This window comes from Cavia porcellus, unplaced genomic scaffold (assembly GCF_034190915.1).
Source record: "Cavia porcellus strain 051 isolate PalLab524CR breed Dunkin Hartley unplaced genomic scaffold, mCavPor4.1 scaffold_7, whole genome shotgun sequence".
Lineage (NCBI taxonomy): Eukaryota > Metazoa > Chordata > Mammalia > Rodentia > Caviidae > Cavia > Cavia porcellus.
In genome coordinates this window covers 97,105,266-97,125,257 of record NW_026947490.1, presented here as the reverse complement: position 1 = coordinate 97,125,257, position 19,992 = coordinate 97,105,266, and the positions used below count along the sequence as shown (strand labels likewise).

The window sequence follows — 19,992 nt, the reverse complement described above, 5'->3', positions numbered from 1 at the left end:
AAGAAAACACTGGACTTGGTGACGATTTTGGGCCATGACACCAAAAGCCCAGGCCACAAAAGCAAAAGCTGATAAATGGAGTTATATAATAAATGCAGAGAAAATACCACTATAGAATGGGAGGATCTTTGTCTAATTATATAATAAGTGGTCAATAGAATGCATTTAAAAAGACTACAACCACACAATACAAAGATTCCAATAGATGAATAAAACTCAATGAGTGGATAAATACACATCACCTCCTACCCATCAAGACGACTACTGTGAAACAGAAACATTAAATATCAAGTGTTGGCAGCGACATGGCAAAGCGGGACCCTTCTGTACCTCTGGTGGATTGTAAAATGGTATAACTGCTGTGCAGACATGTGACTTCTTCAAAAAATTAAAAGTAAAATTAACGTATGATCCAGCCATTTTTCTCCTGGGTGTATGTTCAAAGGAAAGCAAGGTTTCAAAGAGATATTTGCACATTTATGTTCATGGAAACATTATTCACAGTCACTATGAGGTGTGAATAACACAGTTTGCCAGCAGATGATTGGACAAATAGAACATAATCTATCCTGAGAGGCGATGTTATCCAACCTGGAAAAGGAAGGATTCTGTGTGCTAATGTGGTTGAAGCTCAAGGACATTATGCTGGATGAAATAAGCCATATATATATATTTATATCTGATCATATATATATATGATTATTTATATCTCATTATTATGTATACTTTACCATATATAATTATGTTATAATTATTTTATAAACTTTATCATATATAAATAATACTTTACCATATATATACACATATGTATATATGTGTGTGTGTATGTGTGTTAAAGTAGTCAAATTCATAGAAACAGCAAAACGGTGGTTTTCAGGAGGTGGGGTCGAGGGGGTGAGTTGTTAAATGGATATAGACCGCAGTTTCAGTCCTGCAAGATGAAAGGTTGTGGGGATCTGCAAGTGTGATTCACAACAATGTGACTATACTTAACACTCCTAAACTATATATTTAAAATAGTTAAGATGGTGAATTTTGCAGTTGTTTAAAAACTACAGTAAAAATCATTTAGTCCAGGCCTTTTATTTCATTGGTAAGGAAAGTGCCACTCAAAGAGGTTACATGACTTAGATCAGTGTTGCACCAAGACCTGGTACTAAAGCTTGGTTAAAATGGCACTTCTGACAACTTTGAGTCTAAATTGAAAAGCCACAGGACATTTAATGTCTGACAATTAGATTAGAAAATTTAAAGTAAAGTCTTCATAGGGATTCTATGCCAACATTTTTTTTAAAAACTCTCTCCCCGCCCCCCGCCCCCATCGGAAATTGAACTCAGGGCCTTGTGCTTGCCAGGCCAGTGCTGTGCTGCTGAGCTACATCCCAGGTCCTTTTTTTAAAATTTTATTTTATTTTAGTTTTTTTAAAGACAATTTTTTAGCAAAAAATTTTATCTACAAGAGAACATAGTTATTTTTTTTACCTTCAAAAACTTTGCTTGGATTTGCATTAATACATCTATTCTTTTTTGTTCTTTGAGTTTGGTCAACATCTTCTTTTGCCAAGGATCACATTTGGGTTTGATCTAAGGGACAAACATGTTCACATAAAGTTACAACATAACAGTGCTTCTCAATAAAAGTTGCAAACAACAAGTTTCAAGGACTTGCTGAGGTATGATCTGGCCTTGATGCCAGAGGGCTGGCTGTGGCCATGTGAGGTCCTGGGAAGGGTCTCCAAGGGATCGCAAACTCACTGGAGGAGATACCCATTCTTGTTGGTACATGGCCTATGAGATGCAGCGGCCTGTTGTGGACCAGCCTGTGTGATCGGTGGGTGGGAGGGACCCTAAACCCATCAGTTCTGGTCATGAGGCCAGAGAGAAAGAGCCTATCCACAGGATCCTTGTGAATCCGTATTGAAAACCTCATCTTTCTCATTAATGAATTGTGTTTCAAAGTGAGCTATGTTGCTGAGAATATCATCAATGTACTAAGCTCTATCTCGACCCTAAGCTCTGGCTTATTACATCTATCTACCTCCTTGATGTCTAAATCTGATGTCAAGCTAATGATCTAAAATAGAAAACCCAACTTCTCCTGCACTAACCATCCTGCTCTCAAGTCCCAGACTGAGGAGCGATATTTGATTTCTCTCAGCTCCCTGGGCAGAATGAACCATGCCTGGGATATTTGTGTCTCTCTAAAATTCATATGTTGAAACTTAACCTCCAAGGCCATGCCGCTAGGTGAAGAGACTTTCCTGAAGTAAGTAGCTTGTAAGAGTGACCACAAGGGGCCTTGATAAAAGGGCCTGAGGGAGCTTGTTTGTCTCTTCCAACATGTGTGGGCACGCGGAGGAGTCAGCAGTCTGCAACTTGGCAGCGGGCTTTCACTGTAACTCAGCCGTGCTGACTCTCCGATCAAGACGTTCAGCCCCAGAGTAAAAGAATAGAGGTCCGTGGTGGATAATGTTCCCATCTTGTGGTACTTATCTGGCAGCCCAAATGAACAATAATAAGCAAGACTTTCCTTTCAGAATACAATCAATCCGTAGCATTCGTGACATCCATGTTTTCAATTTTACCTACTCACTAAAACTAATTTGGGACCCAAAACTCCATACTGACGGATCTTTCAGGGTCACTCATGGACATACATGAGAATGGTGAGAAAGTTGACTGGCCCAGTGGGCATCTTCCCAGCTCAGGCTTAACCCAGCAATATTCTCCTTTCTTAGCTTAAAGGATAAGAAACAAGTATCCCTTTTGCGGTCTATGTAGAGTCACATTTTCACAGATTTTGTGATTCCATCATTGAAAAGGTTCCCTACGCAGAGTTCTAAAGTGCTGTGTTTCTAAGCACAGCAAGGCGGTGACATGCCTTCTAGAGAAAATCTTTTAGGTAAGCGTCATTCACACTTGGATTACGTGATACTGGCCATAGGGTTTTCAGTGTTAGTGAATCCACAGTGTGCATTAAATTAAATGTCTTTACATAGAAACACACTAACAAGGGCATGCATTGGTGAATATCGTGACACGACTGGCAGAAACTTGAGCTTATTTTTTGCCTAAAACTAATGACTCCTTATCTGCTCAGTCAGTGTCTGTGGTGACTTTCTAGATCATGATTTCCTTGGGTGAGAACTGGTTGCACTCAGGATGACCTAAAACTATCTTATTTCATCTCCTTATTTATATGTTGCTCATAAATTGTGTACAGTGATGGTGCAGCACCGGTGATGGGGCCTGCCATGGAATCTACCCATTATTAGCTTTTAACTAAAAAGTTGAGTTTATACAAGTCAGTTACACTTTTGGGTATTACTCTTGGTTCTTGCTGAGTATCTGAGATCATTCACAATGAGAAGGGACTTTGAGCCCAACGGAGTGGAACCTCCAGACAAGGTGGACCAGCATGGCCAGCTTGGACACAGGGCAGAGGTGAGGCCTGGTCTCCCCTGAGGACAGGCAGGAACTTCGTTTTGGTCCTAGCAGACACCTGGTTGAGGTCAGTGAGCATACAGGACACAGGGACCAACAGACCTGCTGCTGCAAGTCCCCCTGGCCAGAGGATAACTGTGTGACACTGCTGACCCACTGACAGAGGTGTCACCATGGGGCCTCTGACCTTCATAAAAGGAATCCAGTTGGCTCGCTTTTTCAAGGTCACCGCAGGTCCCGACAAACCCAAGTTCTCTGCTTTAGTGACCCCAGTTTCATAGTCCAGGAATGTTTGCATTTGCTGCTGTTCCACGAAGATGCTTTGGAAGTGCTGGGAGACCTAAACAGAACGAGACTGAGAAGAAGAACATGGATCCAGAAAAGTATCCATTCTAGAAAATTCCAGAACCAGCTACTGATTGTGTGTGGAATGAAATGCGTCCACACGGCAGGCCCTGTGTTGGGACAGCACCTTACACAGACGAATGTACTGTGTGACAACACCCGCCTCAGTCAGCCGATCGCTGTACCTGCACCTGGCTCTGCTCCCAAGACTGAAAATCTATTAACATCTTTATTATATGTATTTTGAGGTGGATCCTCAAAATAAATAGGAAGTAAGTTGTCCACCTCTGTATTCACTTTTTCTGACTACCTGGCAAAATAGAAAATCTAAGGATTAAAAAAAATCTCCTCTCAAAAGCTAGACTAGAATGTTGTTAGAAAAAAGAATCTCGACGCTGGAATCCAGATGTAGTAAAGTGCTACCAGTAACCTGCTTTATTCCCCTCACATCTCCATTCCAGATCAGAGCTACAAATGCTTTCTATGACCAACTTCCTACTGCCGAAGTGCCTCTTCCCGTCTCTGGAGTGGGGCTGGGCGCTGGCTCCGAGCGACACTGCTGACAGTGGCCTTGCTGCCCGTGATTTTCCTGTTCCGTGGCCACGGCCACACAGCAGTGCGAGTGCGCTGAATTCCACTGAACTGCGCTCTTAAAAGGGTTCCTGTGACGCAGGCTATGCTCTATGTATTTTACTACACGTGCAGGCACATGTGCACACACACATACAAAGCAGCTACCATCGTGCTGGCACATACTAAAGGTTTCTAAAACGAACAGTTAAGTTTGTGAGCTACAGAACTAAAGATTCTCCAGTTAGCGCTGGTACTTCTGAAGATGCGCCATGCCAGGACTGCTGTCCTGAGTCCGATGTGACTATTTAACATTTGGTTGTGACTTAAGAGTAGATAAACTTGAACATCTGTCCCTCCCTGCACTAGCCAGCCGCGTTTCAAGTGTCCAGAAGCTGCATGAGCCTGGTGGTTAGTTAGCATCCTGCGTTCTGAAAGACGGAACATATCTGTCCTGCTGATGTTCGGTGAGACACAGGCTGCGTCAGGTCTGCGCTGCAAAATTTTTCTTAAAGGGTCAGATAGCAAGTATTTTAGACTTTACAGACCACAAAGTATTTATTGCAACTTCTCAGGTCTGTTATTATAATGTGAAAGTAGCCACAGACAACAGTACGTTAATAGACAGGCTGTTGTTATGCAGGATCTGCATCTCCACAAAATTTGTTGAAACACTAACCTACTATAAGCCAGAAAGCAGGCCTTCTCCTGGCACTGAATCTGCCCTGATCTTGGACTTCTCTGTCTCTGCAACAATCACGATAAATTTCTACTGTGTATGAGCTACCCAGTTAATGGTCTTTTGGTCATAGCAGAGAGGGTAAGAGAGTCGTATTGCAATAAAAACAGTTGTAGACTGTTGACCCTGCTCTAAGCCATGAGACTACAGAATAAACAATACCTACACAAAGGAACTCCTCCTACGAAAAATTGTTGTAATTGATGATCTTGGGAGCATAATTAACATTTCACATCACGTTGTTATAAGAAAATCATCCTGGACCTGGGGGTACATGCCCTATAGCACTCAGGAGGCTCCAGGTCAGCCTGCACCACAAAGTGAGATTCTGTCTTAAAAGAAAAACAAATCACAACAGGAAAAGCATCACCATATAAAGGATACAAGTTGGTATTTGGGAACAAGGTGCTGTGTTGGAGTGTCCAGCTGGTCCCCTGTCCCTTTGTTTATTATTGGTGATAGTCTACTGTGCTATAATTTATTTTTACTTATTTTAATGTGTGTGTATGTGTGTTTTATAAGACTTCAATCCCAGGCCTGTGCATGGCAGGCAACCGCTGAACTATGTTCTCAGCATTTCTCATTTTATTTTGAGACAGGGTCTCAAAATTTATGATCCTCTTGCCCCAGTCTCCCATGTAACTAGGATTATAAACAAGCACAATTACACCCAGGTTGTTTGGGCTCCTTTCTGTTTTCTGTTTAGTTTTCTCTCGTTTCTTGTCTTTTTGAGACAGGGTTTCGTTATGCAGTTTAGGCTGGCCTGGAACTCGCTTTGCTACAGAGTGAGCCTGCCCTCCAACCCACAGCAACCCTCCTGCCTCAGCCTCCTCGGTGCTGGGATCACAGGCACGCACCACCACACCCAGCAATTTGGTTCTTTTTAAACACTATCTTATTCTAGTTCGGTTTTGCCAACATCATACTTGGTGATAATAAGTGCTCTGTGAGGATCCTGCTACTGCTGACATGAAAACAAAGACAAAGGTAAAAATCATCATCATCTAAGAAATCAGAGAGTGTGACGGCATCGGCCCCCAAGAGCACAGCATCTGTGTAAATGCTAATAACCCTGGTACAGTGATGGCGGAATAAACACAAATGCAAATGAAACTTGGAGGTCAGAAAATGCTGCTAGAAGAAAAAGTGGGGACCCTTTTCCTCAGTCCTGACGCTAAATGCGGCATCCCATGGAGGCCAGGCAAGTGCTGGAGAAAGTGGCTACCTATGTAAGAACATTTAAAACATCCAGATTTGATTTTTGCCTGTTTAAATCCATGTATTATTTTTACCTAGCAAATACATACAGTCAGAGCTAGAATAAGGTCACTATAATTGCAACATTTGCGGAAAAAAGTTACCATCAATCTGATACTCTCTATCTACAGTCCTATTTTTCCCTTTGAAACAAGCTTTCTTGCAGCTGTTAGTAATATAAGTTCTTTTTAAGGGAGTAAAGCTTGTTATAGCAGAGCAGACCTCATGACTTAGAAGACCAAGTGGACGGCTCCCCTTGAATGCAGAACTGTTACCTCTGCATTATTTAAACCGGGCCCTGTCTCCATGTACTGATGTGGACAGAGCTGGCTGTGCTAAGTCCTTCTCCCTTCAACTGGCTCTAAGCGTAGAATTAAGGAAGGCTAAGTCACCGATATGTAATCTTTAAGGCTGGCGGACAATTTCCTGTTTCCTCGAATTGTGTTCCTGTAAAATGGTTGAACACAGTGGGACGGCAGAGCCAGACAGCTGCAGGAATGTCAGCTGGGTAAGAGCCTCAAAATAAGAGTTTATGGCTACCCAGGTACCAAGGTTTACATATCAGAGACTGAAGCAGCAGCCTCCTAAATTCACTCCATACCATCCCAGTGGAGTTGTGCAGACTGGTCCTTCTGCGTGTCTTTCTCCCTGCGTACTGCAGAGGGGCCTGCTGTCCATCTGGGGAGCTCAGCCCACCTCGCTCACATAATTCCCGCCATCCTCACTGTCACCCACCCTTGATCTGCTCCCTTCTTCATGAGATAATGAATTTTGGGAGAGGCCTTGGTCAAGGCCTTTGTCCATATATGAAACTTTGTAGCAAACAGCAGTATTTCCTTGCATGAACACCTATATTTGTATTAAGACACAATGCATCAAATACCAGTGAAAAAAGCTCCATTTCCGTCACAGGGTCCCTTAGCTCCCGCACGTCATATGGGATTTGGAAGTGGGAAAGTAAGCTCTTCAGCTGGGGTTTCAGTTCTCCTGCTTCTGTTACATGTCGGGGCAGGACGAAAGTAGCATCTGCACCCACTGGGCCTGAAAAAGATCAGAATCAATAGCAGGAGATATCATCAGGCAGAGGGAAGGCCGAGGCACCTTTGAGGTGGCGGAAGGAGGCTCCTCTGATGACGGCAGGCCGGGCTACTCCTCACCCAGCCTTGCTAGCCATAATTTATCACTTATACCACGTTCAGTCAGGTGTATGTGGTGAGTCCTCGGGGTTAGGCTTCTTCAGGGGATAGCAAGGACTTCTCAAGGAAACCCCACAGGCATTTATGGGGTGAGTTAATGGGAGCAGGCCCATCTAAGCACTTCATGGTAAATTAATCACGTCACTTATAAATTAACCAACAAATTAAAGGAGACAGCTTTCACCTGGCTGACTCCTTCAGCTTAAGGGTCCAGTTTGGACTCCCTTCCTTTGGAAAGCACCCCTGGGTCTCTAGGTGGGGAGTGGCCGCCTCTGTCAGGCCCCCCTCTGGCCCTCTGGATACACTCAGAGCACGAATGCTGCTCAGATTAGAAACCTGATCAAATTGCTTCGTCATCTGTAACACAAGGATGGGAAGAAGTTACTACATTGATTCTGGTGAGGGAATTCTTTTAGAATCCTATAATATTAAAACCTGAAGGAACTTTAGAAATTATTGAACCTGAAAGGGTTATTATGGGGATCACTAAACTGAGGCCCAAGGTGACATAATACAGGGTCAAATGAGGCCACGACAGACTCCTGGATTCAAGTCCATTTTTTTCTCTTTCTCCATTTCTTAGAAAAAATAGGGATAAAAATGTGTAAGAAAAGGGGTGACATGTTTTCTTATCATCAAATATTAAATTAAAGAATATGTAAATTTTTGGAATATAAAAGTCATTAAAAAGATGTCACTTTTTAGTATGTTAAAAATTTTAGCAAGATCCTGGGTCAAAATCACACATCTCTTCTCCACATACCCCAAGGGAAAGAAAACTGATTTGTCACCTGAAATGCTGGAATCCACAGAGCCAGGAGAGGCAGGATCTTGGGTGTCAGGGCTGATGTCACTAACGCAGACCTTTTCCTGTTCCTGATTAGCCCCAGGGACGCGGCTGCTTTCTAGATCCAGCACTCTGGAGATGGGCAAACACTGGAGGGCCTACAGAGAGCCACAACACGTCACACAACATGTCAACCGCATTTATTTTATTTATTTATTTATTATTATTATTTTTTTTTGTCTTTCTCCTTTTTATCGGTACCAGGGATCGAACTCACGACCGCCTGCTTGCAAGGCAGGAGCTTATGCCGCTGAGCTAAATCCCCAGCCCCGTCAACCACATTTTCACAGAAGGTTCCAAACGTAAATTCAGGAGCAGCCCTTCGCTTTGCTAGAGAAACAGGTGAAGTAGAAACTCCTTGCTGACCTGTCCAATCTTTCTAAAATGGAAATGTGACAATCAGATTTCTTCGTGATGCCGGCGGTCAGAGTGGAGCCCTCTCCACTGTGACAATCTTTCCCTTGTATTTATGCTTAGTCTACTCTTTCATATCCCACTGTATTTCAGTAGAAAAATTAGTTGCCTATATTCTTCCCGGGATGGAATCTAGAGACCTGTCCACCAAGACCCTCTCTTTAGTCCAAGAGCAAGCACCTGGCACACACTAGACCCTCCTTAAATATTACTGAATGAAAAAATATAACTAAATTAGACAGAAAAACCTTGAACAAGGTGGTAAAGACAAGAACATTCAGGGAGAACATGAAATAGAACATCACAGACGTCTTTGAGAAAGCCACATTAATAGGGTAATTTCTGGAGAGCAAGGTTTCAAAAAAAAAAAAAATCAGGGACTCCTGTCATTTCTAAGGCAGATGGACAGATACAACCCCAAACTAGGTGACGCTGTGTGATGACACCCACTGGCCGGCCATTCCTGGGAGAGGACCCCCATCACGTGACTGTCACCTACCTGCAGGTAGAGGTGAATAGTCCCGAGGGAGTGCAAGTGACACACCAGCCACCTGGTGTAGATCGTCAGATCAGCCTGCGTCACGAGGTTAGCAGGATTGCGCTTTCCCAGCAGGAAGTTTTCTCGGGCGACAGACAATCTTTCAGCTCGCTGAGCCGCATCCCTGTACTCTTGCATAATGTAGGCAACTTGTTTCTGTTTGCGAGAAGCAGAAAGACAGAAGGCGCTCTTGGTGGATCACTTCTCGTAATTTTGGCTTCCAAGCATAGGATAACATTTGGGGATCAAAAAAGGTCTTTTGGAACCTCAAAAGCCTTTCACATTCTGAATTTGATTGACAAGGGCAATGTGTACTCTTAGGACTTTGGCATGAGGGTGCAGGTAACTGCAGTCAGCCTCTGAGCTTTCCATATATAACAAAGGAGCTCACAGGTGTTAACAATGTATCTACTATCATATAAAACGTCCTTAAAGTCTCACTCTTAAAAATAGGAACCATCATCATCTGCCACTGGCAGAACAGGCCAGAAGGAATGTTAATTAGTTCTTTTCTTGTCCTTTTTATTTTTTTAAGACAGGGTCTCACTATGTGGTTCAGGCTGGCCTTGAACTTGCTTATGTAGCTCGGGCTGGCCAAAAACTCAAGGAGATCCTCATGCCTCAGCCTTCTGAGTGCACCATAGATGTGCACCATCACGCCCAGCCTTTCTTATCTTCTGCTGAACTTTTAAAAATGGACACGTTTATTAACTGCTTTGTTTCGTTGTGAAAACTATTCCACAGGTCCTGCTCCTGGGGTTCCTACCTTATAAAGGGGATACAGTTGCTCCATGGTCGTGCTGTGCTGGCAAAACCTCTTCCACCTTAGCATGTGCAAATATTTACTCTGGGCCAGCTGGACAATTCTCCCTGTGTAATACTTTACCAAAAACAAAAACAAGCACTCAGCGGAATACAATTATAGTAAGAAAACAGAATACTAACCACAGGGAAATCAATATCTGGCTGCTTTGGAAAAATGCATTTTTCTACACGAAGACCATAAAGTTAAAAAATCTGACTCAAAATATCATTCAAACATAAATGAACCAAGCAGATATTTCTAAATCTTTAAGGTCTGTTCCCATGTTGGTAGATGTAGCTCAGTTATTAGTTGCTAAGCAGTTTTAGCAGTGAGATTAAGGCCTGAAAAATTATCTAGACTTGAGTTTACATTTCCTATCAAAAACTGAAATTATGCATCAAAAACACAAAGTACATTACAGGTAAAATTCTAGCTTTTTTTTTTTTTTTTTTTTTTGGTCTTTTTACTTTTTATCGGTACCGGAGATCGAACTCACGACTGCCTGCTTGCAAGGCAGGTGCTTATGCTGCTGAGCTAAATCCCCAGCCCCAAAATTCTAGCTTTTAACATCAACTCAGAATTTTATTTACATTTAAAAATGAGGTCTCTCTTAACTCATGCATGTGTAGAATCTATAAACAATTTATGAGAACTGATCTTATGACACATGATGAAATGAACAGATACTTTGAAGAAAAAGAGACACTTACAGTACCCAGTGCTGATTCTGAAGTGTCATAATGTGACACCCAGCAATAGTATTATTCTTTGTTCTGAGTGATATTAGCCTGCTTGGTTTGTTCAATCTCAACATAATTGAAGTTATGGATAACTGCATGTATGTTTAAGTGTGTAGAATTGATAGTCATATTTCTAAGTTTTTGTTGGATAGTTGAACAGAACTGGTTGCAATCTCACTGTTTGAATCCCCACTTTATATGCTCCACTTTAGTATCTTGAATAGCTATTTGTAAGAGGACAATCTGTAATCATCAACTAGTGATTTCTTACTGTTTATTTTTTTCTTTGAAATTATGTATTATTTCTACCTGTTTTCTGTTTTGTTTAATATTTCTTTAAATTAAATTTTTAAAAAAAGACACTAGAGTACCAGTGCTGATCCTGGAGTATCATGATGTGAAATCCAGCAATACTATTTTTCATTGTTCAGAATGATTTTAACCTGCTTTGGTTTGTTTAATCTCAACATAAATGAAGATATGGATAACTGCATGTAGTAGTCTTGTATGTTTAAGTGCATAGGATTGATAACCATATTTTTAAGTTTTTGTTGGATAGTTGAACAGAACTGGTTGCAATCTCACTGTTTGAATCCCCACTTTATATGCTCCACTTTAGTATCCTGAATTTGTAAGAGGACAATCTGTAATCATCAACTAGTGATTTCTACTGTTTAGTTTTTCTTTGAAATTATATATTATTTCTACTCATTTTGTTTTGTTTAGTCTTTCTTTAAATTAAATTTAAAAAGACACTACAGTACCCAGTGCTGGTCACGGAGTGTCATGATGTGAAATCCAGCAATACTATTATTCTTTGTTCAGAATGATTTTAACCTGCTTTAGTTTGTTTAATCTCAACATAAATGAAGATATGGATAACTGCATGTATGTTTAAGTGTGTAGGATTGACAACCATGTTACTAAGTCTTTGTTGGTCAGTTGAACAGAACTGTTTGCAGTCTCGCTGTTTGAATTCCCACTTTACATGTTCCACTTTTGTATCTTGAACAACTGTTTGTAAAATGACAATATGTAAACATCAAGTAGTGATTTCTTACTGTTTGTTTTTTCTCTGAATGTATGTATTATTTCTACCTATTTTCTGTTTTGTTTAGTCTTTCTGTAAATAAAATTTAAAAAAGAAACGAGGTCTCTTGCTACGCATGGTGACCCACATCTGTAACCTCAGCTACGTAGGAAGCTGGAGCAGGAAGATCACAAGTCTGAGGAAAGCCTGGATGACGTAGTGAGCACCTGTTTCAAACTAAGACAAAAAGGGCTGGAGGACTCCAGCGCAGCCAAACAAACAAAAAACGGATTAAAAAACTACAATACCAGCAAAGCCCTTTCAAACATTTTTCTTTTGATAATAAAAATAATACTGTCTGAGATGGAGGACGAGGACTGGTTCCATCGTGGTCTTCCATTACAAGCAAGTCGAAAAATGGACAAAGCATAAAGGCCACTGTTTTTTGACACTGAATGCAGGGCCGTGGTCCCTGGGAGAAGGGAAGCCTTGGTCTAAGCCGTACCATCACATGCAGTTTGTGAGCCCTGGTGAAGGAAAGGGAACCAGAAGCAGGGTGGAGGATCCTTCTAAGAGAAGGGGAGAAACTGAGGTTCGGGAAGTGGCGTCAGCTCAGGCTGATGGGGTGGGGGACTGAACTCCTGACCTACGATGGAGATTCCTTTCCAGTGTGTGGCTGAACACCGCTGAGCTAGGTATGCAGGAAGGGGAACTGCAGGAGGCTGGGTAGAGAATCTAAGCGGGGCGTTGTAAAATAGTCTCAGAGCTCTCACAGGGCTGGGAGACGGCCAGAGGGTGGACCTGTGTGGAGGTCCCCGGACAGCCAGCAGAGACCCCAGGGCCTCAGTAACAAGGAGCAGCTGGGCCTGAGTCAGGATAACTCCGAGCTTCCTCTCACGGAGCTCAAAAGCAAGTCTTGGGAGGAGTAAGCTGAGGTGAACATCAAAAGCCCGCCAGACAAGTGTGACTCCAGAGAATGCAAAACCCTGCTGAAACTCAGGATGAAAAATGGACAGTGTTCAGCATTTAATTAAAAACTATTAGGCAAACAAAAGACCAGAGAAATACAATGCAGAAGAAAAAGTAGTAAAAAGGAAAAGACCAAAAAGGACAGAGGTAAAGAAACTAGCAAATAAAAACATCTAGAGGGTTATTATAAATACCTTCAGCTTGCTTGAGGATTGGAAGGAAAATACGAAAATAATAAGATGAAGATACTAAAAAGAATCAAGTGGAATTAGAGCAATAAAGATGCGCTATCTGATTTAAGAAATCGAGTGATATTAAAGGCATATCAGACACTGCACAAGAAAAATTGGTAAACTTGAACACATAGCAATGAAATTATGCAAAATGAGACACCAAGGAGAGAAAAAGGCTAGAAAACGAAGCGATCTTAGTGATCTGTGGAATAACACAACGTGGCTTAACATATGTATAATGCGAGTATCACAAAAGGGGTGCAAGCAGAAAATATATTTGAAGAAATAATAGCTTAAAAATTTTTAAAAAAACATGAAAACAAAAAACTTCAATCAATTCAAAGCAAGAGAAACACATAGAATAGACATCATAATAAAATAAATCAAAGCCACTAAGAGAAAAGCTTAACACAAAGAACAAAAAGATGCATTAAGTTTATTTTTATTTATTTATTTTAAAATTTTATTTATTTATTTATTAGGTTTTTTGAGATGAGATCTCACTCTGCAGTTCAGGCTGAACTTGAATTCACTTTGTAGCCCAGGTTGGCCTCAAACTCATGGCAATCCTCCTGTCTCAGCCTCCTGCGTGCTGGGATGTCAGGTGTGCACCACCACACCCTGCTCTGCATTATGTTTTGAAATGAAAGCTGTGCAAACCAGATCAAGAACCTTTTTTTCTTTTCTTTTCTTTTTTTGGTCTGGCTCCATGTGTGCTATGCAAGTGATCTATTACTGAGTTTTACCCCTAAACCCCACAGCAGGGGTGGTAAGAACTCACAGCCTGCTTTGTTACCATGTTTTTCTTTTAAGACAAAAGATATCAATGTTTGAGATTTTTTTCCTAAACTAGAACCTCAGTATTCACGTGTGATTGCAGTGCTGGCACTTTGTGATACCTAAGTGGGTTCTGGGCTGCAGCTGGGCAGTCAGCTTCTAAAACGTTTGTGATCACTGCCCCAAAGCAACATCTTTAAAGTCACAAAGTAAAACAGCCCAGGATTCTACACTGAACAAAAACATCTTTTTAAAAGTGCAAGAATAATTTTGTTTGAAAAACAGCAGGCTGTGAGACTTGTCCTTGGCAGAACTGCACTAAAGAGATGCTAAAGGAAGTTGTCCCGACAGAAGCCTAATAATACCATTTGCAAATGTAGACGAGATCTCATTTCCCAACCTCAGCACCACTGACATTTGGGATCGGATAATTCTTTTCTGAGAGGCTGCCCGGTACACTGTAGAATGTCTAGCAGTGCCCCCTGGCCTCTACCTACTAATTGTCAGCAGTAACAAATCATATCTCCCTGTCCAAACTTTGATAACATTTCTCCAAACATTCCCAAATGTCTGGCGGGAATGTAATGCCTATTATCTCTACCTTTTTTTTTTTTTTTTTTTTTTTTTTTTTTTTTTGCGGTACTGGGGGTCGAACTCATGACCTGGTGCTTGCCAGGCAGGCACTTATGCCACTGAGCTAAATCCCCAGCCCTTTAATGGAAAATCACTGATGTTCACAAAGAAATGAAAAATGCAAAAAGCGATAGAGAAAGAGAACCCTGAATGAAGATAAGGAGAACAGTTGGACTTGCAAATTGTATCTCAATGTCTTGTGTGTCTTTGTGGTTATTTTAATGTTTATCTGCTATTTGATAAATAATTTATCTGTATGCACAGAATTTTAAAAATTGCAATTATCCATGCTTCTTATAGACAGGTGTGGGTGGGGCAGCCAGGTGGTTGTGCACGCTTGCACTCAGCTGTTCAGGCGTTTGAAGCCAGAGGACCAAAAGTTCAAGGCCAGCATGTGAAATTTAGGGAGACCCTGTCTCAAGATAAAGTTTCAAGGGCTGCTAGAGGTGAAATGTTTCCCTAGTGAAGCCTTGGGTTCAATCCCAGTAAAATAGATAAATAATTAAATAAATTTTTATATAGATTTCATTATGTTACCATCCCAATGCAGTAATTGTTGACATTTTGGAATTTGCCCATCAAGTGATTCTTCTATTATTTAACCTTTACACTCTCTCCTTAGTTTTTATTAACTAATATCATATAATACAATAATTCCTCGTGCTGAAACATATTGAGCGACAGGACAATACTTACCAAGTACCACACTGTGTGTATTAATTCTCTATAGTAGATTTTCAGACAATTCTATTTTTTCATTTTTATTGTAATGCTATGATAACAATCTTTATGGAAAGGTTTTTCCCCTGGTGTTTGAGTTACTTTAAGAGAGACATCCAAAAACGTCTTCCCTACGTTAGCTGACTGTTTTCTGAGGTCTGAGGCTGACTATATTGTTCCATAATATCAGCACAGGGAATATTTAATAAAACTAAATTGTTCATTGACTAAGTCATGGTATAAGTCTCTAACAAAGAGCAGCGTCTACACTGATCAGGTTCTAAAACTTCTCATGTATTCTAAAAACCTACACTGACTAGAGACTATGCTAGAATTCTAGCTTTATTTATTAATGTTTACTAAATTCCAGATGTGTTTTTTAAATTGCAGACTGACCCTTACTTACCTGCAGCAGAAGCAGAGGTAAATTTTCAGGCGTGTACTCTCTTCTCAGGCAGCTCTCTAGCTCCCTCTGCAGGACATCGGCCTGAATAACAAGGGGCTTCGCCTCTGCCACCTAAATCCAAAGAACTGCTTTTTAACATTCCAACTCAAGGACTGTAAAACTTCAAATATCACAAAATCAGGTTTCTCCAAGGAAACAGTGGTCCGCTTCTATCCAGCAGTGAGTTTAACATTGGGCTATTTTGTTCTCACACACATTGCCCATAAATTTCCAAGTTAGGAAAATCAAATTTATTGTATTGAATACAATACATGGCTTCCTACTCACCTGCAAGGTTTTCTTCAGGGCCAGTTCTCTTTCTCTTCTAAAGTAAGAAATGTCCTTTGGTACTTGCATAGAACTGCAGAAAGATTTGTGCAACAGCAGCTGTAATTATAGAAGCCGTAGCAGTCCAGGTAGGTTCTAGCTTGGGCCTGATTAATCTGCAACGTTTCAAAACTGCGCATTTCTGACTCAGTATATTTATTTGTATACAGAGTTATTGGGGCACATAAAGGCCACATTCATGTTTTTGTCAAGCTCTTTCTTTTGTATACATGATGTTTGCTAAACCTTTCCCTGAGCCAGTTTTTTTTCTCCTTCGTCACCCCTAAAATCTTCCCTTGTACCTTAGATAAACTTTGCTATTTCCTACTTCAGAGCACAGGGAGAGATGCACAATTCTTACATCTATTTCTCATCCGCTGCCTCTAGCAACATCAGCTCTGACAAGGACTGTGCTCTCCAAGCCCCATGCTCGCCCAGTTAACACATACAACAGGCATCTTGCATTTTAAACAAAATTGGTTATTTTTATATTCTTGTTGCGTTATCTGAGAGTGACCTTTAAGCATCAAGCAGGAAATACTTTAGAAATGACTGTAACTGAGCTTTCTGCTTCGGGAAGATTATTGATCTTATGGGAAGACTCATACAGAAGAACTGGCAGGGCACCTTGGAGGCCCCTCTTCCAGCCTGTCTGACAAAGCTGTTCTCACCAGATGCTGACACAAGGAGCACAGGCTGCGGGGAAGAAGCCCAGGAAGAAGGTGGGGCCCTGGGCCAGGACAATTTGGTTTAAAACACTCCAGAAGGCCAAGTGTGCAGAGAACACCTAAAATCCCAGCATTTGGGGGCAGAGGCAGGAAGCTCACACAATCAAGGCCAGCCTGGGTTACATAGAAAGATCCCATCTCAAGGGCTAAGGGATTTAGCTTAATGGCATAAGTGCCTGCCTGGCAAGCACGAGGTTGTGAGTTTGATCACCATAGCTTGGCAGCCTTGGGAGCACCAAGGGAAGCAAGCTTGATGAAGGTGACAGTTTCTTAGGATGCATTTCAGGCTGTCCTTGGGCTCGAACTTAGAAAGATTCTCCTGTCTCAGCCTCCCAAGTGCTAGGATTACAGGAATACACCACCATGCCCGGCTCCACAGATCTCTTTTAACTACACAGTTAGTTTATACCCTTGGCAGCAAGTGGTCCTGTAAAAAGAGTACTAGGTTGACACATTTAGACAGTTTGTGTCAAGTTTCTCCTGTCTGAAGTAGGGAATAATACCTTCCTCATCTCTCTGCTTACTTGGGTTTGACAATTTTAAAAAAGTAGACATGCAAGCTCTCAAAAGGTCCTAAGTGGGGCACGGTGGCTCAGGCCAGTAATCCTGGCATTTTGGAGGCAGGAGGATCACCATGAGTTTAAGGCCAGCCTGAATTACATAGCAAACCCTGTCTCAAAAAAATACACAGGCTGGTCCGATGGCAGTGGATTATCAGAACTTATTAACATTAGTGTCACTAAAGTTGGTGTACGACCCCCCCCCCCACTGCTAAATTTGACTGGCTTAAAAAAATACACAAATAAAAAATGAATAAATAAACCTCTGTATTTACTGGCTGTAGCCTCCTGGAGGTAGAAAAATAGTCACCAACTAGAAAAGGCATCTACTGTGAGACAGCCAGTTAGGGGCACAAAAGAAAGCTTTCCTTGGCCTCCTGTAGCCTAATGCTTGGCAGACTGGTAGATGGGGCAGGGCCACCAGCTTGACTGCCCAGCCCTTCCTACTCAGATCAGGGCTTCCCCTCATGTAAGCCTGTGAAAGACCCAGAAGAGGTGGGTGACTGTGATAAAGGTATCAACCCACAAAAAGAGGTCCATCATTATTCATCAAATAGTTCACTTGATATACATTCATTCACCATATACAGGAAGAATTCACGAGACACATTTCAAAGTCTAGGGTTTATGGGGCTCAAATAAGGAAAAGGATGCAAAACAAAAAAAAAGAGAAGGAAATATAAGCTTGCAGGAAGATGGAAAATGAGGATGCCAAGTGATTTTCAGCAGTGGACATTTCCATTTCCCTTGCATTCCAGAACCCAGCACAGTCCCTGGAAACCAGCAGGTGCTCAGTGAGTATTCGTTGGACTTCAGGTGGATTTTCCCAGGGCACGCAGTGCTGTGTTACTGGAGGAGCAGAGAAATACGGGTCCCCAGGATCGCCCGTCACGGCCTCCAGGGGCCTTCAGGCAGCCGCTGAGCACTGTGTGCAGTGCGGTCGCTTGCCTGACACCGTATCAGGCAGGCTGCAGTTACAGGGGGTGTGATGTTTGCACGGCATTTCCCAGTTTTCAGAGTGTATCCTCACAACCCTGTGAGCTGGGACAGTGCATATATTTTTATCTCGTTTTTCAAAGAAAGAAACCTAAGTTGAAAGAACTTGTACGGGTCCATGACCTTTCCATCTCATCACAAATCCTTGATCTGCTCCAGATACCCAGTCTCTTTAAAGACTTCATGAATGACCAAGCACTGCTTTCCACAGTGATCTTTGGACTCAAGTGCTAATCTGTCTGCTCACTGCCTCTTTTGATCCCTTCACATGCCTGTCCGTTTACACTGCGTTCACTCAGCCGAACACATTCTTGAGTTCTTTTTTAAGATGATAGCTTTTGTGAACACTCAAGAGCATATTCCCACAAGGTTCCCTCTTCTTTCGGGAAGAGGTTGCTTCAATCTGCCTTTACTGTTCTAGAATATAAATTCATGGGACAATATCCAGGGCAGAAAAAAGAAGCTTTTGGAAGCTAAGCAGGGGCAGGCCTGTTGAAACTGCTGTTGTCTACCGTTGTTTTGAGCTTGGAATCGCTGTCTAGGTCAAATGAAGAGGGATGCTGGTGGACATTATGGGGTGGGAGGTAAACCCTGAGGCCGGACATCCCACTGCCACTATTAACCTGTACACTCGAGGAGCTGTCCCCTGAAGGATCCCCGGTTCTTCTATCTCAGACTTCAGCTCACTCAAGCGCGCAGCCAGCTCTTCCTCCAACAGCTGGGTCCTTTCTGTGGATGTGACCCTGTAAATGTCATCCATGGCTGCCTTTCTGTACCCCTGAAAAATAAGAACACAGTCTCATAACTGACTCCCACGGTGACCCTTACACAGCACATGAGACTCCAAGAAATCATCTGAATTTTTACAATTTGAAGGAACTCTTTGTCATTGATGACTTAATGACCATTTAATAAACAGTACAGAAAAAGTAGGTTAGAATTTCCACTGGGCATGCCTTTTTCAATCCAGTTCACCTTAAGAAATGTCTCTGCTCCAACTTTGACTGTATGAGTTTATTAAGTGAGAACGCACACCTTCTGCATTGTCACAAACCTGGAGGTTCCACACCAAATGCCATGAATGACAGTTGTTGCTGATTTGTGCTATCGCGTTCAACTCGAGCAAACCTCTGTACAGCAAAAGGATTTCTGCATTAGCTTTGCTGAGGGTATGAACTTCCGGTGTGTGGGAAAATATATCGAGAACGGCGAGCTGTTTAACATAAATACAATCTATTGCGCTTAGGTTTGGAAGAAAATTATATTTATTCATTGGAATGTGTTTTCTTCATTTGGACTAGCTACATTTGATATACTGATTTTACCATTAAATAAAAATAGTTGTTAATTTCTAATTCAAGCCCACGCAGTTCTCAGCCTGCCAGATCCAACATATGGTTTGTTGAGTACTTGGTGTCAACACTCTCATTAACAATGTGCATTAACAGCATAACCCAAAAGTCCCAGGACCTCTGACTTGCCCCTAGGGTATTCAGTAGATGATGTATTTCTGCTACCTGCGCCTGCCCTGGACATGTCAGAGTAATGTCATTCTTAGATTTAAAATATTTAACCCCTTATCCCTTTGACATTTCTAGATTTTCATCTTACCTTTTGGAGATATTTCATTTTCCCAAGTTAATGTGGTATTATTTCAACAAACAATTTAGCTGTAGAAA

The 19,992-nt window shown here is 41.7% G+C and overlaps 1 protein-coding gene across 7 annotated transcripts in view; it reads right to left on the bottom strand.

Annotated features, from left to right (window-relative positions):
• Positions 1-19,992, bottom strand: part of Cep57l1 (centrosomal protein 57 like 1) — a 238,983-nt gene that overhangs the window by 142,927 nt on the left and 76,064 nt on the right. For all 7 annotated transcript variants that reach the window (XM_063253988.1, XM_063253986.1, XM_063253985.1 and 4 more), the window contains 9 exons: positions 18,937-19,091; positions 15,991-16,063; positions 15,664-15,774; positions 10,117-10,230; positions 9,312-9,506; positions 8,343-8,496; positions 7,239-7,396; positions 3,632-3,784; positions 1,483-1,584 (listed from right to left, as the gene is read on the bottom strand). In XM_063253988.1, the coding sequence (XP_063110058.1) occupies positions 1,483-1,584; positions 3,632-3,784; positions 7,239-7,396; positions 8,343-8,496; positions 9,312-9,506; positions 10,117-10,230; positions 15,664-15,774; positions 15,991-16,063; positions 18,937-19,091 (1,215 nt within the window). The remainder of the gene's footprint in view (positions 1-1,482; positions 1,585-3,631; positions 3,785-7,238; positions 7,397-8,342; positions 8,497-9,311; positions 9,507-10,116; positions 10,231-15,663; positions 15,775-15,990; positions 16,064-18,936; positions 19,092-19,992) is intronic.